The sequence below is a fragment of the Ornithorhynchus anatinus genome, chromosome X2 (genome assembly GCF_004115215.2).
Source record: "Ornithorhynchus anatinus isolate Pmale09 chromosome X2, mOrnAna1.pri.v4, whole genome shotgun sequence".
Taxonomy (NCBI): domain Eukaryota; kingdom Metazoa; phylum Chordata; class Mammalia; order Monotremata; family Ornithorhynchidae; genus Ornithorhynchus; species Ornithorhynchus anatinus.
In genome coordinates, this window is record NC_041750.1 from 9432401 (window position 1) to 9457128 (window position 24728).

At 58.8% G+C, this 24728-nt stretch overlaps 5 protein-coding genes across 9 annotated transcripts; 3 read left to right on the forward strand and 2 right to left on the reverse strand.

The window, feature by feature from the left end:
• The first annotated feature begins 1432 nt into the window (after positions 1-1432).
• On the forward strand, positions 1433-11361 carry FBXW9 (F-box and WD repeat domain containing 9). Of its 4 annotated transcripts, none has more exons than XM_029053390.2 (10): positions 1433-1953; positions 5056-5195; positions 5617-5745; positions 5980-6092; positions 6235-6326; positions 7889-8037; positions 8299-8408; positions 8692-8781; positions 8911-8976; positions 11205-11293. In XM_029053390.2, exons 1-9 carry the CDS (start codon positions 1551-1553, stop codon positions 8969-8971), a joined length of 1287 nt encoding a protein of 428 aa, XP_028909223.1. In that variant the 5' UTR covers positions 1433-1550; the 3' UTR covers positions 8972-8976; positions 11205-11293. The 4 variants fall into 4 exon arrangements, with proteins under 4 accessions (XP_028909223.1, XP_028909222.1, XP_028909221.1 ...); XM_029053389.2 differs by lacking the exon at positions 11205-11293 and adding an exon at positions 9065-9155 and having other exon boundaries at positions 1434-1953; XM_029053388.2 differs by having other exon boundaries at positions 1435-1953; positions 8295-8408; positions 11205-11361.
• GNG14 (G protein subunit gamma 14) lies at positions 10328-13553 on the reverse strand. The gene is made up of 4 exons (XM_001509103.4): positions 13405-13553; positions 11826-12019; positions 11172-11264; positions 10328-10620 (listed from the first exon to the last, which is right to left on the reverse strand). Exons 2-4 carry the CDS (start codon positions 11832-11834, stop codon positions 10495-10497), a joined length of 228 nt encoding a protein of 75 aa, XP_001509153.2. The 5' UTR covers positions 11835-12019; positions 13405-13553; the 3' UTR covers positions 10328-10494.
• A 1159-nt stretch (positions 13554-14712) lies between these two features.
• Positions 14713-18309, forward strand: DHPS (deoxyhypusine synthase). Its single transcript, XM_007669335.3, has 9 exons — positions 14713-15155; positions 15859-16023; positions 16215-16336; positions 16443-16539; positions 16692-16778; positions 16955-17060; positions 17387-17490; positions 17750-17875; positions 17977-18309. The coding sequence occupies exons 1-9, from the start codon at positions 14952-14954 to the stop codon at positions 18070-18072; spliced, it is 1107 nt and encodes a 368-aa protein (XP_007667525.1). The 5' UTR covers positions 14713-14951; the 3' UTR covers positions 18073-18309.
• On the reverse strand, positions 18308-21458 carry WDR83 (WD repeat domain 83). 2 transcript variants are annotated; one of them, XM_007669337.3, is made up of 9 exons: positions 20906-21458; positions 20282-20402; positions 20076-20181; positions 19920-19968; positions 19532-19658; positions 19161-19228; positions 18911-19019; positions 18667-18781; positions 18308-18520 (listed from the first exon to the last, which is right to left on the reverse strand). In XM_007669337.3, exons 1-9 carry the CDS (start codon positions 21006-21008, stop codon positions 18371-18373), a joined length of 948 nt encoding a protein of 315 aa, XP_007667527.1. In that variant the 5' UTR covers positions 21009-21458; the 3' UTR covers positions 18308-18370. The 2 variants fall into 2 exon arrangements, with proteins under 2 accessions (XP_007667527.1, XP_028908338.1); XM_029052505.2 differs by having other exon boundaries at positions 18911-19228.
• A 57-nt stretch (positions 21459-21515) lies between these two features.
• On the forward strand, positions 21516-23895 carry WDR83OS (WD repeat domain 83 opposite strand). The gene is made up of 4 exons (XM_001509257.5): positions 21516-21627; positions 22100-22205; positions 23421-23518; positions 23823-23895. The coding sequence occupies exons 1-4, from the start codon at positions 21578-21580 to the stop codon at positions 23887-23889; spliced, it is 321 nt and encodes a 106-aa protein (XP_001509307.1). The 5' UTR covers positions 21516-21577; the 3' UTR covers positions 23890-23895.
• Positions 23896-24728: the final 833 nt, after the last annotated feature.

Consider the following 24728-nt stretch of genomic DNA (forward strand, 5'->3'; position numbering starts at 1 on the left):
AGGTAGGAGGGGGCAAGGTGATTAAGTGCTTTAAAGCCAATGGTGAGGAGTTTTTGTTTGATGCAGAGGTGGATGGACAACCACTGGAGTTTCTTGAGGAGTGGGGAAACATGGTCTGAACGTTTTTGAAGGAAAATGATTCGGGCAGCAGCATGAAGTATGTTCTGAAGTGGGGAGAGGCAGGAGGTTGGAAGGTCAGAAAGGAGGGGTCAGAAAGGAGGCTGATGCAGTGATCTAGGTGGGATAGGATGCGTGATTATATTAACGTGGTAGCGATTTGGATTGAGAGGAAAGGGTGGATTTTAGCAATGTTGTGAAGGTGAACTTACTGTGGGCAGAGCAGTGTACTAGGCATCTGGGAGAAGCAGCATGGTGTAGTGGATAGACCACGGGGCCTGGGAGTCAGGTCATGGGTTCGAATCCTGCCTTCTCCACTTGTCTGCTGTGGGAACTTGGGCAAATCCCTTCACTTCTCTGGGCCTCGGTTCCCTCATCTGTAAATTGGGGATTGAGTCTGTGAGCCCCACGTAGGACAGGGACTGTGTCCAACCCAATTTACTTATATCCACCCCATCGCTCAGTAGAGTGCCTGGCACATAGTAAGCGTTTAACAAGTACCACGATTATCAATCATCATTATTATTACAATGCAAAAGAGTAGGTAGAGATGTGCCCTGGCCACCAGGGCCTTACAGACCGGAGGGGGAGGCCGACATTAAAACAAATTAAAGGCGGATCTGTACGGAAGTGCCGTGGGGCTGGAGGAGGGGTGGGGTGAATAAGGAGAAATAAAAAATAATCAAAAGAATCTGAGTGCCTGTGTGCAAGGCACGACCCTAAAGTGCTCTCCTTCAAAGCCCACCAAAGACATTCCACCTCCAGGAAGCATTCCCTGATTAAGTGCCCGTTTCCAAGGTTGTCACTCCAACAGCTGCCCTTGGCACTCCTCAGTAAGATTATTATGAGCATTTATTATGATTATTATGGGTATTTAAGTGCTCGCTCTGTTTCAAGCAGTGTTGCGAGTGCTGGGGTAGATAGGAGTTAATCAGGTTTGGGCACAGTCCCAGTCCAGGGAGTTGATTCATTCATTCATCCGATCGCATCTATTGAGCGCTTACTGTGTGCACAGCACTGTACTAAGCGCTTGGAAAGTACAACACGACGGGCTTCCAGTCCGTAAGACCGTCCCCCATACGGCTCACGGTCTAATAATAATAATAAAGCCGGTGGTCGTTAAGCGCTTGCTATGAGCCAGGCGCTGCAGTCAGCGCTGGGGAGCCCAGGTATCGAATCCCCAGTCTGCGGAGGCGGGAACTGCGGCCCAGGGAAGTGACTTACCCAAGGTCACACAGCAGGGTCGGGCGGGATCCCAACCAGGGCGGGGGAGGAAGGGGTGGGGCGACCCTCCCTCCTCCGTCACCAGCCGAGCGCCGGAAACCTGCTCGGTTCTCTGCAGTTTGGCCCCGGGATGTGCCGTGGGGGCGGCGGCGGCCCAAGCGGACAGAGCCTGGGGGGCGGGGGGCCCCGGCCTCTGGGCTCCCGCTAGCATGGAGGGGGCCCCGGGCCCGGACCACGACTCGGACCCCGAGAGCCCCCCGGATCCCGACGCCCAGGCCCAGGAGTACATCGCCCGGGTGCTGGGCGGCCCCTCGCCCGGCCCGCGGCCCGCGAAGCCCCGGGACGTCCTCCCCGGCGGGGCCCGGCCCCCGGCCGTCGACCTGCGGCCGGACCTCAAGAAATCCCCGGTGGGCGAGGCCGCCGCGGCCGGCTCGGGCCTCCTGGGCCTCCCCCTGGAGCTGATCCTGGAGATTTTCGCCTACCTGGACGCCCGGCTGGTGCTGGGCGTGCTGGCCCGGGTGTGCCGGACTCTGCGGGACATCGTGCGGGATCAGATCACCTGGCGGATCCGGGTGCAGAAGCGCGTGGGCGGCGCCTACCCCGTGGTGGAAGGTAGGCCGGGGCCGGGGGGGTGGGGGTTGGGGGTTGGGGGGTGCTCCCTTCGTTGGGTCGCTTGGAGAGCACGCTGCGGCAATCGGGCCGGCCGTCGGAATTCTTGCAGAGCCGCAGAGGCGGGAGACGCCTTCCCCGCCTGCAACGGGCCTACGGTCTAGAAGGGGAGACAGACGGTAACAGAAAGAAGTCAATCGCAGATGGTCATTCCTCGGGCGGGATGTGCTCGACACTTAGCGGGGCACCGTACTGATCGCCGGAGGGAAGACACCTACACGGAGTGGGGAGCCGCGTTCCTCCCCGCTCCCAAGAAGCCGAGGGTCCCGACGGAGAGACGGACGTTAATATAGAGCAAGTCCAGATATCCATTCTCTCGATGGTATTTACCGAGTGCTTACTATGTGCAGAGCACTGCACTAAGCAGTCGGGAGAGTACACCGACAACGGAGTTGGGAACCGCGTTTCCCTCCCGCAAGAAGCCGAGCGTCTGGACGGGGAGAGGGACGTTAATATAAAGTACAGATATCCTTTCTTTCGATGGTATTTACCGAGTGCCTACTATGTGCAGAGCACTGCACTAAGCAGTCGGGAGAGTACACCGACAACAGAGTTGGGAGATGCGTTCCCCACCCGCAAGAAGCCGAGGGTCCGGACGGAGAGACGGACGTTAATATAGATCAAGTCCAGATATCCATTCTCTCGATGGTATTTACCGAGTGCTTACTATGTGCAGAGCACTGCACTAAGCAGTCGGGAGAGTACACCGACAACGGAGTTGGGAGCCGTGTTCCTCGCCCGCAAGAAGCCGGGGGTCTGGACAGAGAGACTGACGTTAATATAAATCAAGTACAGATATCCATTCTTTCGATAGTATTTACTGAGTGCTTACTATGTGCGGAGCACTGTACTAAGCAGTCGGGAGAGTACACCGACAACGGAGTTGGGAGACACGGACTCCCATCTACCGAGTTGCCACTCGATGGCTCCCAACCAGCTGTCTCGTCTTGTCTTATGTCGCCAAGTCGTCCCCGACCCACAAGGGACACCACAGACACATCTCTCCCCAGAACACCCCGCTCTCCATCTGCAATCGTCCTGGTAGCGTGTCGGGTATCATTCGGACATTTGCGGGTATCATTCGGACCCAGTAGCGCTTAACTGACCAGATATGAGGGGAACGCAGCCGGCAGGAGGGAGAATGGGTCCCTAAGCACCTACCACCAAGGGTCACTTGTCCTGTGACTTTTAGGTGCATCATAACAATGATGTTGGCATTTATTGCGGGATTTATCGAGTGTGCAGAGCACTGGACTAAGCGATTGGGAGAGTACACTACAACAGGCTTGGAAGACACCTTCCCTGCCCACAAGGAGTTCACCGTCTAGAGGGAGAGATTGACATTTAAATTACGGATCTGGATGTAAGTGCCGTTGGGGGCTGAGGGTTGGGTGGATGGCAGGTGCTTAGAGGGGTCAGATCCAAGCGCAAGCGTGATGCAGAAGGGGGAAGAAGTAGGGGAAATGAGGGCTGAGTCGGGGAAGGCATCTTTGGAGGAGATGTCATTTTAGTGAGACTTCAAAGGTGGGGAGAGTGGTGGTCTGTCAGATTCGAAGGGGGAGGCAGTTCCAGGCCTGAGGGAAGCCGTGAGCAAGGCGGCGGCGGTGACGTTGACCAGTAAAGGCTTATTCTATGCCGATGGCTAAGAGAAGACAATCACCCGCGCCTCCCAGGATTAATATATTTGGTCACCTCTTGCCTAGGTGCTGTTCAAGACCAAGGGAGACCCCGGTCCCTGGCAAGTGGCTGCTTGTGGTCCAGGTGGGATCTAGTCGGCGGGGGGCGGACAGGACGACAGTCAATCAGTGGTATTTATTGAGCCCTTACTGTGTGCAGAGCGCTGCTCTGAGTGCTTGGGAGAGTACATACAACAGAGTGGGTAGACACGTTCCCTGCAGCCAAGGAGTTTTCGGACCAGAGGGGGAGACAGGAAAGAAAAGAGAGCCGGAGTGATTAGGAGGGTTTTTCTGAGGAGCACCCCCTGAGATAGTGAGGTGGGTTCCCCAGGGGAAGTAGGTGTTGCTTTCCCTGAAAGAGGGAGAGAAGGGAGAGGAGTGGCAAAGAAGGAAACGGGAAAGTAGGCCTCAGGGAAGGCATCCGAGAAGGGGTGGAGACGAAACAAATCTGCCCTTCCTGTTTCCCCTTCAGTGCTCTCTGTCCCCACCCCGGCACCTATCTCACACCACCTCTAGAATCCGCCCTTTCCTCTCCATCCAAACTGCTACCACTCTGAGCTAAGCACTCACCCTATCCCACCTCGACTACTGCATCAGCCTCCTCGCTGACTTCCCTGCCTCCCATCTCTCCCCACTCCAGTCCATCTTTCACACTGCCGCCCCGGTCATTTTTCTAAAAACGAGTTCAGTTCATGTTTCCCCACTCCTCGAGTACCTCCAGTGGTTGCCCATCCATCAAGCAGAAGCTCCTTACCGTCAGCTTTAAGGCACTCGACCAGCTCTCTTCCCTCCTTCCTGACCTCGCTGATCTCCTACTACAACCCAGCCTGTTCACTCCACCCCTCTAATGCCAACCCAGTCTCTGTATCTCGATCTTGTCTGTTTCGTCACTGACCCCTTACGCATGTCCTCCCTCTGGCCTGAAACTCCCTCTACCTTCATATCTGACAGACCACCCCTCTCCCCACCTTCGAAGTCTCCAGATCACATCTTCTTGCAGAGACTTTCCCTGACTAAGCCCTCCTTTCCCCTACCCACCATCCCCCCTGCGTTGCTTAGGAACTTGGCCGCCAACCCTGTAAACGCTTGATTTTCGCCCCACCCTCAGCCCCGCAGCATTTAAATACGTATCCATACGCTCTGCCATTTTCCTCATCTGCAATTTACCTTAGTTTCCCTCTCCCCTCGTAGACTGGAAAGCTCCCTGAAGGCATCGATCTTGTCTATCAGCTCTGTTGTTCTCTGCCAGGAGCTTAGGATGGTGCCCTGCACGCAGTAAGCGCTCACTGAATACCACTGATCGATCGATCATCTGAAGGGGAGGCTGGGGCTCCGGGTCTCACCCCCCATCCCCCTTACTCCTTGGCAGAGGAGGACTTTGCCTGGCCCACCGCGTGCATCCAACTGGAGGAGCACTTGGCCCACTGGGCAGATGACGGGCAGCGTGCTGAACACTTCTGCCTGGCTGAGGGGCACTTCGCGTCCGTTGACTCCATCCTCCTCTTGCAGGTGAGAAGAAGGCCCTTATCTCTCAGTACAAAGACCAAGTGGGGTGGAGAATGGGGGTTCCCACTGCTGGAATGAATCAACTCTCCACCCCCATCTTCCTGCCCCCAGGGTGGGGCCTGAATAATAATAATAATTATTATGATATTTGTTAAGCGCTTACCATGTGCCAGGCTGGGGTGGTTACAAGCAAATCCGATTAGACACAGTCCCCATCCCACGTGGGGGCTCACATTCTCAATCCCCGTTTTACAGGTGAGGGAACTGAGGCCCAGAGAAGTGAAGTGATCAGCCCAGAGTCCCACAGCAGATAAGTGGCAGAGCGGGGATTAGAACCCATGACTCGCTGACCCCCAGGCCCGTGCTCTAGCCTCTACGCCATGCTGCCTCTCGTGAAACTGAAACATTTTCTGCTTCCGTCCAGGGTGGGGAGCTCTGCCTGTCAGGTTCCCGCGACCGCAATGTCAACCTGTGGGACCTGAGGCAGCTGGGCGGGGAGCCAGACCAGGTGTTGGTCAAAGCCTTGGGCACCCAGCGCAATGGGACGCACAAGGTCAGTTGGTTGGGGAGGGGGCGGGGTGGGAGCGGGGGTTGAGGGCAGAGAAGGGTGGGGGCTTGACCCAGGAGAACGGGGTTGAGACTTACTGTCCTTCTCCCTGGGCCCGCTGAGGATGATTCCCCCCCCTGGGGTTTGATCCTGTTCACCCCCGTCCCCCTAACCCATCCTCTTGACTTGTCTGGCTGTAGGCCATCCCCAGCCCCTTCCTGTTCCCCTCCTGTCCCATAGGGCTGGGTCTGGTCACTCGACTCCCAAGATAACCGGGTGTGTTCTGGCTCCTGGGACAGCACAGTGAAGTTGTGGGACATGGAGGCCGATGGGCAGCAGTTTGGGGAGATCAGGTACCGGCCGCTTGTGGGGACGGTGGCGGGTCTGGGGCAGTGAGGTTCGCGGCGGGGCGCATTGGGGGGCGGGTGGTGTCTGGTCACTTTCCCGGCTTGGCTTTCTGCCCCTCCCACCTCAGCCACGTTCCTCTTTTCCCAGGGGAAAGGCCGCAGTGCTCTGTGTCTCCTACCGGCCCGACGTTCTGGTCACCGGCACCTATGACAAGAAAGTGACCATGTATGACCCCCGAGGTGTGTCTTCTGCTGCTGGGGAGTGGGACCAATGCGGCCGGGCTCATCGATCGATCTGTGGTGCTTACTGTGGGTAGAGCACTGGACTAAGCGTTTGGCGGGGAAGGAGGATAGTCCGACAGAGTTGGTAGACGCTCTTGGTGGGGCAGAAGCAAAATAATGATCCATAGCGCCAACGGTCTATGGTGGGGAGACAGCATTAAAATAAATTACCAGTCGGGGAAATGGTAGCTTGTAAAGAGATGTACACAAGAGCTTGGACTGAGTGGGAAAGAGCTGGGGGCTCGCTCCAAGCATGTGATGGCATTCCTGTCCCTTGACGTATGAGCCTTGGTCTAGCAACAGTTGATCAGAGGGTTCTGAGAAGTGTCAAGTGCCCTCTCTCTCTCTCTCTTCTGCCCACCAGTCAGGTTTCCACTGAGGCAGTGAGTGCAACAAGCGTGTAGGTGGGCAGGGGTTAGGACACAGAAGAATCTTTTGCAGGAAAGCGACCGCAGCATCGTGCCAATGCTGTGCCAAATCGTGGTTAATAGGTAATAGTGGTATGGAATTTGTTTAGCACTGACTACGTGCCAACCACTCTACTAAGCTTTGGGATAGATGCATGGGATTCACGGTCTAAGGGGGGAGAGAGAACAGGTATTTTCATCCCCATTTTGCAGATGAGGAAACTGAAGCAAGAGAAGTGACTTGTCCAAGGTCACACGGACAGTGAGTGGCAAAGCTGGGATTGGCACCCAGGTCTTCTTACTCCCGGGACTCCCAGACCCGTGCTCTTTCCACTAGGCGATGCTGCTTCTCCACTTGATGCTCTAGAGAGGGCATGAAACCGTGGCTGTAACTGGGTAGCAGGAATTGAGGGCAGGAGGAAAGGAGAGGGTCAAGGAATTAGGAACATAGGGGTGAAGGCTCAGATTGAAGGGGATGGAAATGAGAGTTCAGGGTGTTGGAGAGGCGGGTGCCAGGCTTCAGGTGGGGCGGTAGCCAAGTAAAGATCCTAGAGCATCTCCATGTCAACCTCCTCGTAGTCTCACAGCAGGAATCATGCCCCCCGCAAACCCAGAAGCCCCCTGCACTTTACTTCTGGCTGTCCCTCCCAACTTCCCAACTGGGAGGTGTGGGTGGGATTTTAGGGGTGGGGGTTACAGGAGTCTCCCCCACTAGGGGAGCTGGACACTGCCCAGTGGATTGCTGCTGCGGCGTTCTCTGGAGCTTGGGAAAATGTAGAACCCAGCCGAGCTTTGCTCCGCCTCGGCCGACGAGCCGCCCCTCTTGCCTCCCCGTCTAGAGAGGTGGTGGAGGGGAACAGGGCCTGGACTGACCATTTGGGTTAGTGCCAAAGTCCGGGGTGGGTCGTGCCTTGCCCCGATCACCTCGTGGGACCTCCTTCCACATGCCACTTCTGCTCCTCAAACTCGTCCCCCGCTGCCTCAGCTTAAACCAGCCTGACCCACCCAAGGGTCTCCATTCCCCATCGGAGATGGCCTTGATGAAGCTGCAGGGTCTACAAGGCTGATGGTCTGGTGCCTCTCCCCTCTCCTCCCTTCCGCCTCCCCCGGCAGCCGGCCAAGCCCTGGTGAAGAGCCGAAAGCTCCACTCGAGTGCAGTGCTGGCCTTGCTGGCCGACGACCGGCACATCATCTCGGGAAGCGAGGACCGAACCTTGGTGGTGTTTGACCGCCGTACCAACAGCGTCTTGCAGCGGCTGCAGGTGGGCAGGACTAGGCCCTGCGACTCGCCCCCAGGGGACAAAGAAGGTCCGGGCCAGGGTGGATCCCCCCACCTTCCCCCGCTGGCTGACCGGCCAGCCGGCTGGGTTACGAGCATGGCAGCTGGACCACGAGGTCCCCTACGTGGGCCCCCACGTGGGCCAGGGTGTGTAGAAGCAGGAAGATGGGCTCCGGCCGAAGGAGACGGATCCACGACTCACCAACTTGCTCCCTGCCTCGTCTCCCTCTCCTCCTGTAGCTAGAGTCCTACCTACTGTGTATGTCCTACCAAGGACCACAGCTGTGGGCTGGAGACAACCAGGGACTGCTCTATGTGTTTGAGAACTGCGCCGGCCACTTCCAGCACATCAGGGTGAGTTGGCCGCGACCCCACCTCCCGCCCCCCGCCGTCCCCCTGTAGAGGGCAAGGCCAGAGCCGGGGCCCTCGTGCTCAGACCAGGAGTTGGGGCCGAAGGACACAACTCCCACCGCTAGCCCCTCCCTGTTCCTTGCAGCCTCGGGGAGGGCAGTGATGTGGAGCCGCTGCCGGGGGAGGGAAGAATGAGGGCAAACACCGACCGTGGCAAGCGGGGGCCGGAGGGAGAGTCTGAGGCCCCCTTCTCCTTGTCACCTCCCCCCTTTTTCTCCTTCCCCAGTCCTTTGATGTGGGCCACAGGTCGCAGATCACCGGGATCCAGCACACTCTCGGGGCCCTGTACACCACATCCACCGACAAGACGATCCGGGTAAGAAGGGCGGTCGCCTCGAGGAGGGGTTTGAGGACAGCCCAGGCCCTTGGTTCCACATCCCGGCTGCTTTCCGTCCTCTCCGCCCTGGGTCCCTTAGGGCTCGAGCTCTGGAATTTTCCTTTGCAGATCCAGGTCCCCACCGACCCTCCACGGACCATCTGTACCCGAACTCACCACAATGTGCTGAACGGGGTAAGGCCTTGACCTCTCCTGCCCCCCTCTAGGCCACGGCTCTGCCGTGGCTCTGAGCTGAGGGCCTCGCCTCTGCTTCTCCCTGCAGATCTGTGCCGAAGGAAATATGGTGGTGGCCGCTTCGGGGGGTCTGTCCCTGGAGGTCTGGAGGCTGAAGCCCTGAAGACTTACAGGGCACGCCTTCCCGCCCCCGCTGAGCTGTCCCAGTGGGCAGTAGGAGAGAGAAGAGTCCCCCCCAGGCTCATCTCGGGTGCTCCTGCCCTGTGTCTGGGCCCTGCCTCTCAGTGGTTGTGTTTGGGAGAGGCTCCCCTCTCCCTCTCCTTCTCCCCCTTCTCCCCTCCCCCAGATTTATCCAGCTCCGTGGCACCGCAGAAGGCTCAGGCCTCCCTGTTCCCCTCAGACCCCGGGGAGCTGAGAACGTCTCCCCTGGAGGCCGGGGCCAAATCCCCAGAGATGGTGCCGCGCCCTGGCCACGAAGAGCAGAGACCCCAGGGACCAGCTTCTGGCACACGGTCAGAACGCCAAGTGGCAGGAGAGAGGTGCCGAGAGCAGGGGCAGCGGGACTGGTGCTGAGTGGCAGGGTGAAGGGGCCGGTTGACCACCCTCTCCTGCCTTTCTCCCCATTCTCCCCAACCCGCCTGCCCCCCCCCCCCCCCAACTGTGTTATTTATTTCTTGCCCTTGCTGGGCAGCCACGGGTAAAGCTCTTCAAATAAAGTGGATGGAAGCAGTCATGCCCCTTGGCTGTGGGCATGTGTGTGTAGTGTGGGCATTGGCCAGGAAGGGCAGGGGAAAGGGGAAGGCCCAAAGTGGGAGCCGCCCCAGCCCTGAGGGCTGGCTCTCAGGTGGGTGTCTGGGAGGCTAAACTCTGGGTTTTGCTGTGGCGGGGACAGGGAGAAACAGCATGGCGCAGTGGATAGAGCACAGGCCTGGGAGTTAGAAGGACTTGGGTTCTAATCCTGGCTCTGCCACATCTCTGCTGTGTGACCTTGGGGAAGTCACTTCACTTTTCTGGGCCTCGGTTACCTCGTCTGTAAAATGGGGATTGAGTGTGAGCCCCAAGTGGGGCAGGGACCGTGTCCAACCTGATTAACTTGTATTCCATCCCAGCGCTTAGTACGGCGCTGGGCACATAGTAAGCGCTTAACAAGTACCATAATTATTACAGGGGGAATGGGGTGTTGACGACAAACCTGGGCTTTCAGGCTCCACCACTCTCCACCACTCCTGCCCTTCCCGGCTTGGGCCTCAGCTCCATCCTCCCTTACTTACCTTGCCCCACATGCCTCCCTCCGCTTAGTGGCCCCAGATTTCTTCCAGGCCCGAGGGCAGAAAGAGGCACCACACAGAGGGACCCAGAGGGACCCAGAGGGCTCCCTGAAGCTGACTTTAATGCAGACCTAACAGGTTTTGGGTGGGGGTGGGGAGGAGGGAACTGAGCCCCGATCTATCATACGGTGTTAGCGGGTTGGGGAGAGGCTGCCATGGGCAAGGAGGAAGGGCAAGGAGGTCCTGTCCTTCACAGAATGGTGCAGGGCTTCTTCTCCTTGAAGGGGTTGATGGCTGCAGGGATGCCCATGAGGAAGGGGTCGCTCTTCGCATGCTCCAGGCAGAACTGCAGCAGCTCGCCAGCTGCCTTGGATACCTTGAGTAGAGCAGTGGTCCCAGTTAGTGTGGTGGGGTGGGAGATTGAGGGCAGTTGGAAGCCCAGCCCCTTCTCCCTCCTTCAAGCCAAGAGGCTCCCACTCCATTCCCCCTCCCTGCAACCCCCTCCCTTCTGTCATGTCATGCTAAGAGAGTGGCAGTTGTGGGACCCTAGTCCTGTTACCGCGAGAGGGGGAAGACCATCTCTCCCCCACCCCACCCCTCTGCTTGAAGCTAGGGCCCCCACCTAGGAGAAGGGGGACGGCTCCAGGTAAAAAAATAATAACGATGGCATTTGTTAAGCGCTTACTATGTGCCAAGCACTGTTCTAAGCGCTGGGATAGGTACGAGGCAATCAGGTTGTCCCATGTGGGGCTCACAGTCTTAATCCCCATTTTCTAGATGATGTAACTGAGGCACAGAGAAGTTAAGCGACTTGCCCAAGGTCACACAGCAGACAAGTGGCAGAGGTGGGATTAGAACCCTCGTCCAGGTGCCGCTCCTGACTCCCCTCCCTCCACCGCTTGGGCCAAGTGAGAAATGTCCCCTCACCTTGACCCGGTCTATACCCGCTTCCATCCGCAGCTGCTCCACCGCCCTGCGTGCCTGCCCAATGTCACTGCCGCTTGACATCTTGCTCGACATCTGTGATGTGCAGGAAGGAGGTTGGAAGGCCAGCAAAGGCAAAGTCTCCTTTTCTCCCCCTGGCCCAGGGCTGGGCCAACCCTTCATTCAGTCGTATTTATTAAGCGCTCACCGTGTGCAAAGTATGAAGCGCTTGGGAGAGTATAATATAATAATAAACAGATCCTTCCGAGTTCCCCTTTGATAATGGAAATGATGAGGGCAACTTTCCTTGAGCTGGACACCCTCTCAGGCTGCGTTCAGGTATGTGAAAGGAGAAGTCTTCCTTCTCCCCTCCTCACCCCAGAGAACGGAAGGACCTGCCTCCTACCCCACCTCCTCCCACCAGCTAGGTTTGAGGGTGGCATTCGGTCAAGCAATCAATGGGATTTATGTGCCGAGGCCCATTCTAAGCGCTTGGGAGAGTACAATACAAAAGAAATTAGACCCATTCGGTGACAGGGGAGCTCAGAGAAGATGGCTCCCCTTCCCGTCTCTGCAGTCTGTGGAGGACAGCTCTGGGACGACCCCACCCTACTTCACAAGCTCCCTGGGAGATGGAGGACCAGTTCCCCTCCTTACCTTGGCCATAAAAGTCCCCCGGTCTCACTCTAGCACTCAGGCAGCTCCAGTGCTCTCCTCGTCTCGCCTAGTCCGGCAACCAAGCAGCTCTGGGCCTGCCTGGGCGCTTTCAGTCCCTTCCTTCAGATCTTTTGGCCCCTGGGCAGACGTAAGACCCAATCCTTCTCCTACTCCCTCTACCAGCCCTGTGAAGGCTTTGAAGCCAGACCACCTAGTGAGTCAAATGTCACTGTAGGGAAAGAGCAGCAGCTGCTCACCCCAACATCCCCACCCCCCCCAGGTTTTCCCAACTGCTGAAGACCAAAGAAGGGGGCTAGCTCTTCCTCCAACCTCCTCTGATTAGGGTGGGGGGAGGAGGGAGGAGTATATGCTTCCTCCCCCTCTTGAGTGTGCAGAGTGCCAGGTGGATGAGGGTTGGGGCAGCTCCCCCAAAGAGCTCACTGGAAGATATTAGAAGCACAGAGAGCACAACTCAGTTGGAGGTTGGCATATACGGGGCCTCTTCCTAGGACTGGCAGGGAGAGGATGATTCAGGGCAATTCCTGAAGGCTTGCCACTCTGCTAGCCTGGACCCCGTTCTCCAGTGACTCGATGCCAACGAGCTTAATCCAAGGGACTTTTCACCTCAGTCGTCACGTTTTATAATAATATGATTAATAACAATTGTGGTATTTGTTCAGCACTTATGTGCCAAGCCCTGTGCTAGGTACAGGAAAATCGGGTCAGACCCAGTCCCTGGCTCCCCGCTCTTGCTGCACCCCGCTGGCAGCGACGTCGGCATGCTTAGTACAGTGCTCTGCACACAAGAAGCAGTGTGGCCTAATGGTTAAAGCACGGGCCTGGGAGTTAGAAGGACCTGGGTTCCAAGCCCAACTCTGCCACTTGTCTGCTGTGACCTTGGGCAAGTCACTTCACTTCTCTGGGCCTCAGTTACCTCATCTGTAAAATGGGGAATAAGACTGGGAGCCCTATGTGGGACATGGGCTGTGTCCAACCTGATTACCTTATATCTACCCCAGCGCTTAGAACAGTGCCCGGCAAATAGTAAATGCCTAAAAAATACTATTACGACTACCTGGGGCTCACAGTCTAAGGGAGAGGGAGGATGGGTTTTTTATCAAAACTTTTATAAATGAGGAATAGAAATAATAATAATTGGGGTATTTGTTAAGTGCTTACTTTGTGACAGACGCTCTACTAAGGCTTGAGGTAGGTACAAGGTAATTGGGTTGGACATAGTCCCGGTCCCACACAGGGCTCACAGTCTTAATCCCCATTTTACAGATGAGGTAACTGAGGCCCCAGAGAAGTGAACTGCCTTACCCAAGGTCACATAGCAGACAAGTGGCAGAGCTGGGATGAGAACTCAAGTTCTTCTCACTCCTAGGGCCACACTGCTTCTCACACTGCCAGAGGAAACAGGCTCCGAGAAGTTAAGGGACTTGGTCACACAGTAGGCAAGTGATGGAGCTGGGATTAGAACCCAGGTTCCCTGACACTTAGGGCTATGCTTTTTCTACTAGGCCTCACTGTTTCTATTATAGACTTCTAGTATTACATTATTATGTATCTGTTTTACCCTGATTACATCCTCATCTCTCTGCCACACACTTCCACCAACCGGGTTGCTCTCCTTTGACACCTCCATGGCCCGGTCCTGTTCTCCCTTCCCCGACCTGCATCCCCAGGATGTAGGGCCTTATTTATTATTATTATTAGTTTTCTCCAGTATTTATTAAGTACTTAATATGCATCAAGCATTCATTCATTCAATTGTATCTACTAAGTGCTTCCCGTTCAGTTGTATTTCTCAAGCGCTTACTGTGCGCAGAGCACTGTACTAAGTGCTTGGAATTCATTCAATCGCATTGATCGAGCACTTACTGTGCGCAGAGCGCTGTACTAAGTGCTTGGAATTCATTCAATCGTATTGATCGAGCGCTTACTGTGCGCAGAGCGCTGTACTCAGCGCTTGGAATGTACAATTCGGCAACAGATAGAGACAACCCCTGCCCAACAGCAGGCTCACAGTCTAAAAGGGGAGGCAGCAAAACAAGTAGGCATCGATACCATCAAAATAGATAAATAGAATCACAGATCTAGACACCTCATTCATAAAAGACAGTAATACATAATCTGTACAGATGTACAGCAGTGATGTCGGGTGGGGAGGGTGGGCAGAAGGAGAGGGAGGGCTCAGTCTGGGAAGGCCTCCTGGAGGAGGTGAGAGCAGAGCAGGGGTGGCACCCCCGTCCTCTGACTCCCAGGATGGGGCTCTCGTAATCAGGCCACCTGTGCCCTTCCGGGTTAAGTAAATGCCAAGGATAAAGGCCTGGGGCCGGTCACTCCCTCCCCGCCTCCCGCCCCCGAGCGGGCGTCAAACGATGACGTGTGGTGCGCCTTCCGGCCCGAAGGAGAGTGGGGTGGACTGGGGTGGGGACGGGCCCTCCCTCGTCGCCCCTAGAGATCCTCTAAGCGCCGTGGGGCGGAAAGGAGCTGCGGAGGGAAACAAAGGAGATCGCGACGGAGGACCAACGTGGCCCCAAGTGGCAAGAGCCGGGGAGCCCGGGGCACGGCAGACGTGGCCTCTCTCCCCCCTCGGCTGGGGAACCCCTTGTGGGCCAGGGGACGACCTAATCAGTCTGCCTTTCCCTCAGCGCTTAGCACATAGTGAGCGCTCTCCCCGCCCTGCCCCCCCCCCCCCCAGGGCTATTATTACGACGCTATCGGCAGGACTGCGGGGCCGGGGCCAAGATGGCGGCGGGAGGCCTTGCCAGCCGGCGGCTGACGTCATGGGCGTACTTCCGCCTCCTCCCTCTCCCTCCTCTCCCTCCTCTCCCTCCCCGCTCCTCCCTCCTCCCCCCTCTCCCTCCCTCCCTCCCCCGCCCCCCCGCCGCCGTCCTCCCGTCGGTGGCCGTGGGAGGATGCCGCCGGCGGCGCGGCGGTGAGCGCCCCGACCCCCCGCCGCCGCGCAAGGAGCCGACTCCCGGGCCAGCGACGGTTCCCCATCGGCCGGAGGGCCGGGGCACTCCGGCGGGGAGCGCGCCTCGTCCCGGCCGCCCCGCGCCGGGGCCCCGTCCCGTCGGCTCCCATCCCGGGGCCGTTCGGCCGCGGCGCGGGGGGGGGATGGAGGAGGCCGCGGGCGGCCTGCCCCTGGGGGCCTTGGCGGCCGTCCTGAAGCACAGCTTAGTCGTGCCCGAGGAGAGCGCCCAGGTACGAGGCTACGACTTCAACCACGGGCTGGACTACCGCGCCCTGCTCAAGTCCTACAGCACCACGGGCTTCCAGGCGACCAACTTCGGCCAGGCGGTGCAGCAGGTCAACGCCATGGTAAGCGGAGCCGGGGGCGCGGAAGAAGGGCCGGGGGGAAGGGATCTCCTCGGAGATCCGCAGCCTGGGGCCGGAGCATGTGCTTCGCCCTGGCCCGTCCCACTCGGTCGGTCGCTCGCACGATCGAATCGGCGGCATCTATCGAGAGGCTACCAGGGCGCTTAGGGAGCGTTGGGAGACACGAGCCCTGCCCTCCGGAAAGGTAGATTCCCGATCGGGGGAGCGGCAGGGCCTGCGGGGCCGGGCGAGGGGTGAAGAGTCTAGGGGGACAGAGCCGGGTGCCCCGGCCACCGCAGCAAGGGAGAGCGAACGGGCCGGAGACGTGAGAGGTTGATTCGGGCTCCTCCTGCTTACACTCTCATGAACGTTCGCGGACGGACGTCTACTCTGTTTATTTTGAGCCTGGCAGAAATATTTTTGTTCGAGTGCGAGCCTCACGTGGAGCCGGGAACGTAGTACGGTGCTCAGCGCTTAGAACACTGCTTGGCAGAGAGCAAGCGCTTAACAGATACCATTCATCATCGTGTCACTTTGTGATGCTGGACTTTCCAAGTGTCTACTACAGTGCGTGCTTCTTCTATGGACCCATCCGCTCCGTTTGCCCACTTGGATCTTGGCAGAAATATTTTTGTGTGGTAGAGCGAGAACTCCACGTGGGCCGGGGAGGGGTCACCTTGTGATTCCGTGCTTCCTGAATCCCTAGATTGAGAAGAAACTGGAGCCCATGGAGGAAGGGGAGGAGAACCATGCCGACCTGAACCCCTCCCGGCGTCCTCGCAGCGGTTGCACCATCTTCCTTGGCTATACCTCCAACCTCATTAGTTCCGGCATCCGGGAGACCATCCGCTACCTGGTGCAGCACAATATGGTAGGTGGGCCGGTACGCGGGGGGGGGGGGGAGCATGGACCGTACCGTCGAGAGTGGGGGTCCGGAGCTTGGCGGAAGGGCCCCACTTCCCCCACCCGAGGCGGCAGCCCCCGCCTCCATCAGCGGCTTTGAAACTTGGGCCGGCGGGAGGGCCGGGGGTCGTGACTAGCAGCTTGCCTTGGCCCTGCCAGGTGGATGTCCTGGTCACCACGGCAGGAGGCGTGGAAGAGGATCTGATCAAGTGTCTGGCCCCCACTTACGTTGGAGAATTCAGCATGAAAGGGAAGGAGCTCCGGCAAAATGGCATTAACAGGTTAGAGGGGTTTGGGGACCCCGAGGGCAAAGGGTCTGCGGGGGCGGGGTGTTGGGGTGGGTCGCCGGGAGCCTCAGGGAGGCTGATCCTGTCCTCCTCTGCCTAGGATTGGAAACCTCCTCGTGCCCAATGACAACTACTGTAAATTTGAAGATTGGCTAATGCCCATCCTTGATCAGATGGTTCTGGAGCAGAACACTGAGGTGAGCTTTATCTGGGGGTTTAGTGGTCGAGGAGGAGCGAGAACCTGGGGAGAGAGACTGGGGGGAAGGGGAGATACCCTGGTGCCGCAAACCGAGGAGGGATGGGGACGGAGTGGTGAGGAGCCACATCAGATCGGATTGGTGTGTTTCAGGGTGTGAAGTGGACCCCATCCAAAATGATCGCTCGGCTCGGCAAAGAGATCAACCATCCCGAGTCGGTGTATTACTGGGCGCAGAAGGTTAGAGCTGGACCCCGGCTGCCATGGGGCCCCTTGGGGCTCCCCGGCCCCGACGCTAGAACTGGGTTGGGGGCGGGGGGAGAAGTGCACCTTGTTGACCCTGGCTTCCAAACCCTGGATTGAGGCAGCGGGAGGGGAACCAACACTCTCCTCATCCCTCCCCAATGTCCCCCCAGAACAACATCCCGGTTCTCAGCCCGGCCCTGACCGATGGCTCCCTAGGGGACATGATCTTCTTCCACTCCTACAAGAACCCAGGCCTAGTGCTGGACATCGTGGAGGGTGAGTTGGGGGTCTGGGTTCCTCATGAGACCCTTTGCCTCCCACGGGCTGCACTCAACTGAACTGGCAAGTACTGGGGCCAGAGGGGGGGGGGGCTGTGGCATGGTGGTGAGTCCCAGGCGACCCTGCCCCCAGCCGCCTTTCCCCAGAAGTCGCCACATCTTCCCCTTCCTGTTCCGATGCCAGGTTGCCCGAGGGGCAGGTGAGGAAGGGCGTGGCTGGATGATGCCAAGATGCTTTCCTGTTTCTTGGGAAACGATCAGGAGTCACTTGTACGTAAGGGTTGGAGCATCCTCCCTCCCCTTGACCCCACCTCTCCCTCTCAGATCTGCGGCTCATCAACTCCCAGGCTGTCTTTGCCAAGCGCACGGGCATGATCATCTTGGGTGGGGGCCTGGTGAAACACCACATCGCCAATGCCAACCTCATGGTGAGTGGGATGGGGGGGAGAGGAGTTGGAGGGAGGGTGGGTTCGAGGTCCTCCTGGAACTGCTCACTGCTCAGCGGGCTATCGCACCCTTCCTCCCTGGAAAAGACCGTGAGCAGGAGCAGGCGGGGATCGCGTCTACCGCCTCTGTTGTATTGTGCTCTCCCAAGCACTTAGTACAGCGCTCTGCATGTAGTAAGTACTCAATAAATACTACTGACTGACTGATTGCTGCTCTTCCTCCCCGCCTCGCCCCAACCAGAGAAACGGGGCCGACTACGCCGTCTTCATCAACACGGCCCAGGAGTTCGATGGCTCCGACTCCGGGGCCCGGCCCGACGAAGCCATATCCTGGGGAAAGATCCGTATGGACGCACACCCAGTCAAGGTGGGTTGCGGCCTAGCCCTGCCTGGCTCGGTTGCGGGGCCGGGGCCCCGACCGCCCCCGTGGTGGGTCATGGCCCCATTCCTTTCTCCTGCCTCTCCCAGATCTATGCCGACGCCTCCCTTGTCTTCCCCCTGCTCGTGGCTGAAACCTTCGCCCAGAAGATCAATGTGTTCACCACCGAGAAGAACAACGACTGACTCGACAGGCCTCTCCTCTCCCAGCTTGTCAGTCCCCCCCGGCCCTTGGCCCAAAAGATCAACTAAGTCCACCACTCTTCCCTCGTTCCACGGACTCGGACCTGTCCTATGCCTGCAAACTGCCTCCCTGCTCGCTCCAGCCTCGCCACCCCCACCTCCTCCCGAATCACGGCTTCCGTACCTCCCGTCCCCAGCGCCCGTGCCTCGGAAGTCATCAGTAAAGGACCCAGGCCAGCCCCGGAACGTTCCTTTTAATGAAAGTCAAGCGCATGACGTGACTCCGAGCCCGGTAGGCGCCTCAGCCTGGGATTTCTTCGGCCGTGTACGAATCCGCCCGCCAGCACTGGACGCTGCCCTCGGTGGCAGTGAGCAGACAGGGCTCGGAGGGGTGGAAGGCCAAGGACTGGACCACGCTGCCTCCCACCGGCAGGGTCAAGGCCAAGGAGCCCTAGGAAGAGAAGAAAGGGAATCCAGAGCGAGTGGCAGTGAGATCGACCGGTGGCCGGCCCTTGGGGACGGTCAGCCTCGCCTCCGCGCGCCTCCACCTTTCCGCCGGCTCCCGACCAGAGGGGGAAGGGAGCGGAGGCCTCTCACCTCCACCAGATCCCAGAAGTACACCTTGCCATTCTCGGAGCCGCTGCCCACGTGAGTGTCCCGCTCGCTCAGGCAACAGTCGAGCTTGCAGGCTTGGTTCTTGTGGCCGCTGTACCTGGACAGGGAGGAGGTCTACGGGTTCAGATACCTCGCCTCCCCTCCCGTCGAGCCCCTCCCCCCTCCCCGCCCAGCCCCTCAGAAGCTTCGGCAAGGTGAAAGAAGCATGGACGGTGATGGTCCTTACTCGCCCAGCATCTCGCCGGTGTCTTTGTCCAGGAGGCGCAGGGTCGAGTCCAGACTGGAGGCCAGGATGCACTGGCCATCCTTGCTGAAACACACACTGGTGACGGGGCCTGGAATGAGAAGCCCGAGGTGAGGCCGGATCCGCCCCAGCTCCGGCACCAGAGGCACCAAGGCCGGCAGGTGCTGGGGCTCTGGGGGCCCCGGGCCCCCACCGGACGTTTCTGCCCCCACTTCCCCCCACGGGTGCTTACTTCCCACGTAATCGGCATGCAGTTCACCCATGCGCAGGTCGTAGCGTCTCACGTGGCCATCGACGGAGCTGCAGAGATCAAAGCTGAGGCTGGAGTGCAGGTGGGGCAGTTCCTCACTCTTTCACGCCACCCCATCTCCCTCCCCCCACCCCCCTCGCTCGAGGTCACTGGGAGGATTTCATTCTCTGCCCTGAGGGCCCATCGATCAAGCAGTGGAGTTGACTGAGGATTATGGATGGTTTGCACAGGTAACCGCCACCCTCTGCCCCCACCCAGGATTCTCTTGGCCTCCTCCTCCCTTCAGATTGCTGGAGGGGGGTGGTGGTGGGAGATGAGCGTGAGCCAAGGGGCTGGGTCCCCTGCCGTCTCACCCAGCCAGGATCTCGTGGTCCGACACCTTCACGCTGGACACCCCGTCTTTGGCCTCATCCATGATCTGAACGGGGTCCGGACGGCGGGACCGGCAGTCCCAACACCGGATGCTCGTGTCGATGGAACCTGGAGAGAATCCGGTCCGTCTACCTTAGCAGCACCCGGCCTCCTGCTAGCGAGGAGGGGTCCGCACCCCTGTCCCTGAAGCCATAAACCGGGGCTGTGGTCCCCGGCCCCCCACTCCCCGCCTGCCCTCCTCTCCCGTGGAGCGGGCTTCAGCTGCCTATTTGGAGGAACGAATTCCTCCCGCCTCCCCCCACTCCTTCCCTATCAGGGCTGATACGCCTCTGGCCAGAGGCGGTAGCATAGGAGAGTCCTGAGCCTTACCGGACAAAATGACCGTAGCCTCCTCATTAAACTGCACACAGTTGACCACCTGGGAGCCCAGAGCAAGAGATGAGCGGGTCTTCCTCTTCCTGCTTGCCCCTCTCTCGCACCCGCACCCCCTCCCCAATCTTCAAGGGCCCCCACGCTGCTACTTACTCCTGCGTGGCCTCGGAACTTGCGGACCACTTGGCCCGTGGACACGTCCCACAGCACCACAGTTTTGTCACTGCTGCAGGAACACAGGTGGCTGTTGTCAAAGGATCTGTGAGTGGGAAAGGAGAAGCCCGGATCGGCCTTAGAATGGTTGGGGTGAAAAGCGGGGGGGGGGGAGGTACAGTGCAATGAACTGACTTCCTCCTTACCCGTGTGCATCCAGCACCTCATAGCCATGTCCATTGTATGTTTTGAGAAGCGTCCCCTTCTGCGGGTTCCATAGCTTGAGAGACTTGTCAGTGCCACAGGTCAGACAGTAGTTTCCGTCCGCTGCGGAGAGAGAAGGGTGAGCAAGGAAGGGAAGGCGACGGAAGGTGGCCGCCTCACACAGCGGTTCCCCCCCGCCCTCTCCTGCTCCAGAGTTGGACCTAGCCAAGCTGGTCCCACAAGTGCAGCGGGGCCCCTGGGTTCTAATCCTGCTCGGCCGCACGCTTGCTGTGTCATCTGGGGCAGGTCACTCGACTGCTCTGGACCTGTTTCTTCATCTGTAAAGTGGAGAATTCAATAGCGGTTCTCCCTCCCCCTTAGGTTGTGAGTCCCGTGTGGGCCAGGGACCCCGTGTGACCCGATTCGCCATGTATCCACCCCAGCGTTCAACACAGACCTTAGCGCATAGTACGCATGTAATAAACACCTTATCATCGTCACTACTGGTGTTCTTTCTTTGGCCTCTCAAGTTCAGCGCGGCCTCGGGAAGTTTTTGCCCTCCAGGGGTGGGAGGGAGTGGGGAGCGATCCTGCCACGTGATGGGGGGGAGCCGGGGCGGGTCTCACCATTGAAGCGCACGGCCCGCACGGCGCCTTGCTTGCACTCCAGGGTCCGCAGCAGCTTCCGCGGTAGCTCGGGCTTCTGGGGCTTGGGCTGGGGAAAGGCCATGGCGGGGCCGCCCTCGTTCCTCCGCTTCTGCTCTGTCGGGGTTTCCGGCCCGGGACCCTAACGGGGCCGGTGGGTGGGGATGGGGCAAAGGGCAGGCCCTCGAAGGGCTGCCCCTTCCCCGTGCCACGGCGGGCGGACAACACACGGCCGGCTCCGAGTAGGGATGCCACCCCCCCCCCCCCACCACCACGCCTTTCGCTAGCGGGACCGCCCGATCGGTGCTATGTACTGAGCGCTCAGTGGGTGCGGACACTCATTAGGGCCCCCACCGCCACGCAGACGCTCCGAAGTTCCGGCTAAGCCGAGTCATCGAGGGGAGGGGCGGGGGAAGTCCTCATTCCTGGGAAATCTTTCCCCCTCCCGTCCCCTCCCTGGGGCTTTTCGCCACCGTTTTTCATGAGAAGGAAGCGACAGGCTAAAGAAAAACGGAGGGGCGGGTGACCCTCTCGACCTCCCCCTCCTCTTCCCCATTAGCGGAAGTGGTTGGGCGGAAGGGGAGGCCGGCGAGGCCGGGGCGGGGCGGCGATGGGCGGCCTGTCTCCTCCTCCTCCCCCCCCTCGGCTCCCGACATGTCCGCCAACAGTATGTCCGACCCCCGGCGGCCCAACAAAGTGCTCAGGTGAGGTGTGGGTGCGGGGGGAGATTGCCCCGATCCGACCGATCGTCGCCCCCGGAGGGCTGCTGGGCTCACCCAGCCTGGCCTCTTCTCCCCCTCCCCGTGTCCTGGATCGGGCCCCCGAGGTCTCTCCGGGAAGGGGCGGGAGACGCGATTATCTTCGGCCGCTGTCGGGCAGCCGCCCCGCGGGGGTACCCGTTGACAGAGAAGCAGCGTGGCTCAGTGGCAAGAGCCCGGGCTTGGGAGTCAGAAAGTGGTAGGTCCGAATCTCGGCTCTGCCACTTGGCATCTGGGTGACCGTGGGCAAGTCACTTCACTGGGCGTCGGTGACCTCATCTGGAAAACGGGGATGAAGACTGGGAGCCTCACGTGGGACAACCTCATTACCCGGTACCTACTATCTATCTACTATGTGCTCTGCACATAGTAGGCGCCTAACAAATACCGACATTATTTTTATCTTCCCCTCCTGCAGGTATAAGCCGCCCTCCACCGACAACAACCCCACCCTGGAGGACCCCACCCCTGATTACATGAACCTTCTGGGAATGATCTTCAGCATGTGTGGCCTAATGCTCAAGGTGACGGGCGGGCCGGGCGGGTGGGGGGGGGGGGAGAGCCCAGGGGGGAGAGCCCAGCGCTGCTCGGTATCGGCCATGTCACTTATTAAGCGCTTAGGCGCTGGGGATAATGCAAGATCCAACCCCCGGCTCACAGGGTTCTCACAATCTAAGTGGGAGAAGATAAAATACAAAAGATAAAAAGAGTCTAATCCCGGCCCCGCCACCCTTCTGCCGCTTGACCTTGGGAGAGTCACTCCTCTGTGCCTCAGCTACCTCCTCTGTAAAATGGGGATTGAGCCCTTGAGGCCCACGGGGGACGGGAACTGCGTCCATCCCGGTTGGCTCGTATGGACTCCAGCGCTCCCTGCAGTGCCTGGCACAGAGTAAACGCTTAATAAATATCATTAAAAAAGCGAAGTGGAAAACCCAGAGAAGTTACAGATTAAGCACAGCAAGATAACTCTTTCAGCGGACACGCCCGTCATTGTTTAAAAAAGTAAATAGCTGGCTCTCGGCCAGAGCAGCCAGCTCCTCCCTCCTTACTCCAGATAATAGTTACAGTTGCAAAGGCTTAGTACAGTGCCGGCACATGACAGGCACCTAACAGATGCCGCTATTGTGATTTTCCTTTTTTTACGGTGGTATTAAAGTGCTGGCTTGTGCCCGGCACTATACCCAGCGCTTAGAACAGTGCTTGGCACATAGTAAGCACTTGACGAATGCCATCATTGTTATTACCAAGCACCAGGGCGGATACAAGATCATCAGGTTGGACAAAGTCCCTGTCCCACGTGGGGCTCTCCGTCGAAGGTTTCCTGTTAACCAGTCCCACCATCATCTCATTCAGTCGTATTTACTGAGCGCTTACTATGTGCAAAGCACTGTACTAAGTGCTTAACTCATCTCGAGGGTACTAGGGTTAGCAGCATCCCCACACCGCCCGACCCCGTTTGAAAAAACGAAGAGTCTCTGAGGCTCAGGATGGAGGGGCACATTGTTCTCCCAGCAAATTCATTGGTAGAATTGGGAGTGAAACTCAGTGTTCCTGCTCTCAGTCCCTGAGTCGCGCCGTAGGTATCGTGACGATAGATCGATCGACGGAGGGGGTTTGTGGCAGACTGGTCAGGGGGCTCTTCCAGACAGCCCCGAGATCCAGGATAAAGTGTTTTCCCTCTGGACAGCAGCCCAGGCTTAGGGTCCGTTTGCCTGAGGGTTCTCTGTCTATGTCCCCAGCTGAAATGGTGCGCCTGGATCGCCGTCTACTGCTCTTTCATTAGCTTCGCCAACTCCCGCAGTTCGGAAGACACTAAGCAGATGATGAGCAGTTTTATGTAAGTTTTCTCCTTGCTGCCTCCATCGCTGTGGCTGATGGAGGCGCAGGCTCCCCCCTGTCTGCAGAGTTCCTTGGCTAGATTCTGTGGGACCCTAGAGGGGTGGGGCTCAGAGGTGGATTCGATATGAACCCCGAATGGGGGTACAGGGGGCCCTCGAGAGCCCCAGCTTCTTAACAGAACTTGCTGAGTTGTCCCAGACCCAAGAGTGTTGGGTTGCATAACCCTTTAGATGCTGGCCCAGCCCAGAGAGAAGGAGCAGTTGCTGACCACTTCCCTTTCTCCCATTACCTTCTTCAACCAGGCTGTCCATTTCCGCTGTTGTGATGTCCTACCTCCAGAACCCACAGCCCATGTCACCCCCCTGGTGAAGCTCCACTGTCTTCAGGACACCCTCCTCTGTCACCTCTCCCGGAGAAACTGCCAGGAACATCCCAGCCTAACTGTGGAGGGCTGGCGGTGGGGGCCGAGTTTGTGGTGACAGAATCGGGGGTAGGGGGTGGGCTTGGAGGAGACAGGGGAGGAAAGGGTGGGGAAGAGAAAGAGAAGATCAGGGGGAAGGGGGGGGAGAGGGAGGGGCGGGAAGGGAGAGGAAAAGGTGCAGAGGAACCATGGGTTCACCTGCCTGCCTTGCCCTGGGGTGTGTGTTGGGGGGGGGGGGCGGGGAGGGCAGGGTGAGATTGGCACCCCGGGGGCTGCTGTGGCATTGAATACCACTCTCTTCAAGGCAACCCAGCTCCATGGCCACGGCCCTAGCCTCGGGGGGGGGGGGGGTGGGGAGGGGGGATGGGGGCAGAGACACCCGCATAGCTCCATGAAACGCGCTGGCTGCAATGGCCCCGGAGGGCTGACCCCTGGCTGCCTGGCAGTGGTTGGGGGGAAGCCACCTAGGCCAGGCCAGGCCTTGATGAGGACCTGAGAACTATTGAGGATGTCTTCTTCCTCCTGCTGGCAGAGGACAGAGCGGGACCACCAGCTTGGCCCCACCTCGGGATCTCTTTCTGGCTTGGTGGGGTGGGTTAAGCTAATGGCATCATCCCCTTGGTGCTAACCCCATGGGGCTGATCTCCCCCCTCCCCGCCCCATCACTCCCATGGAGTTGGCCCCTAGGGACCAAAATCAGTCTTCTGAGATCAATCTTCTTTTGGGGTCTAGCTTCCCCCCACCTCCCCACCACACCCATCTTAAACTCCACAAGCCCAGGGGTTCT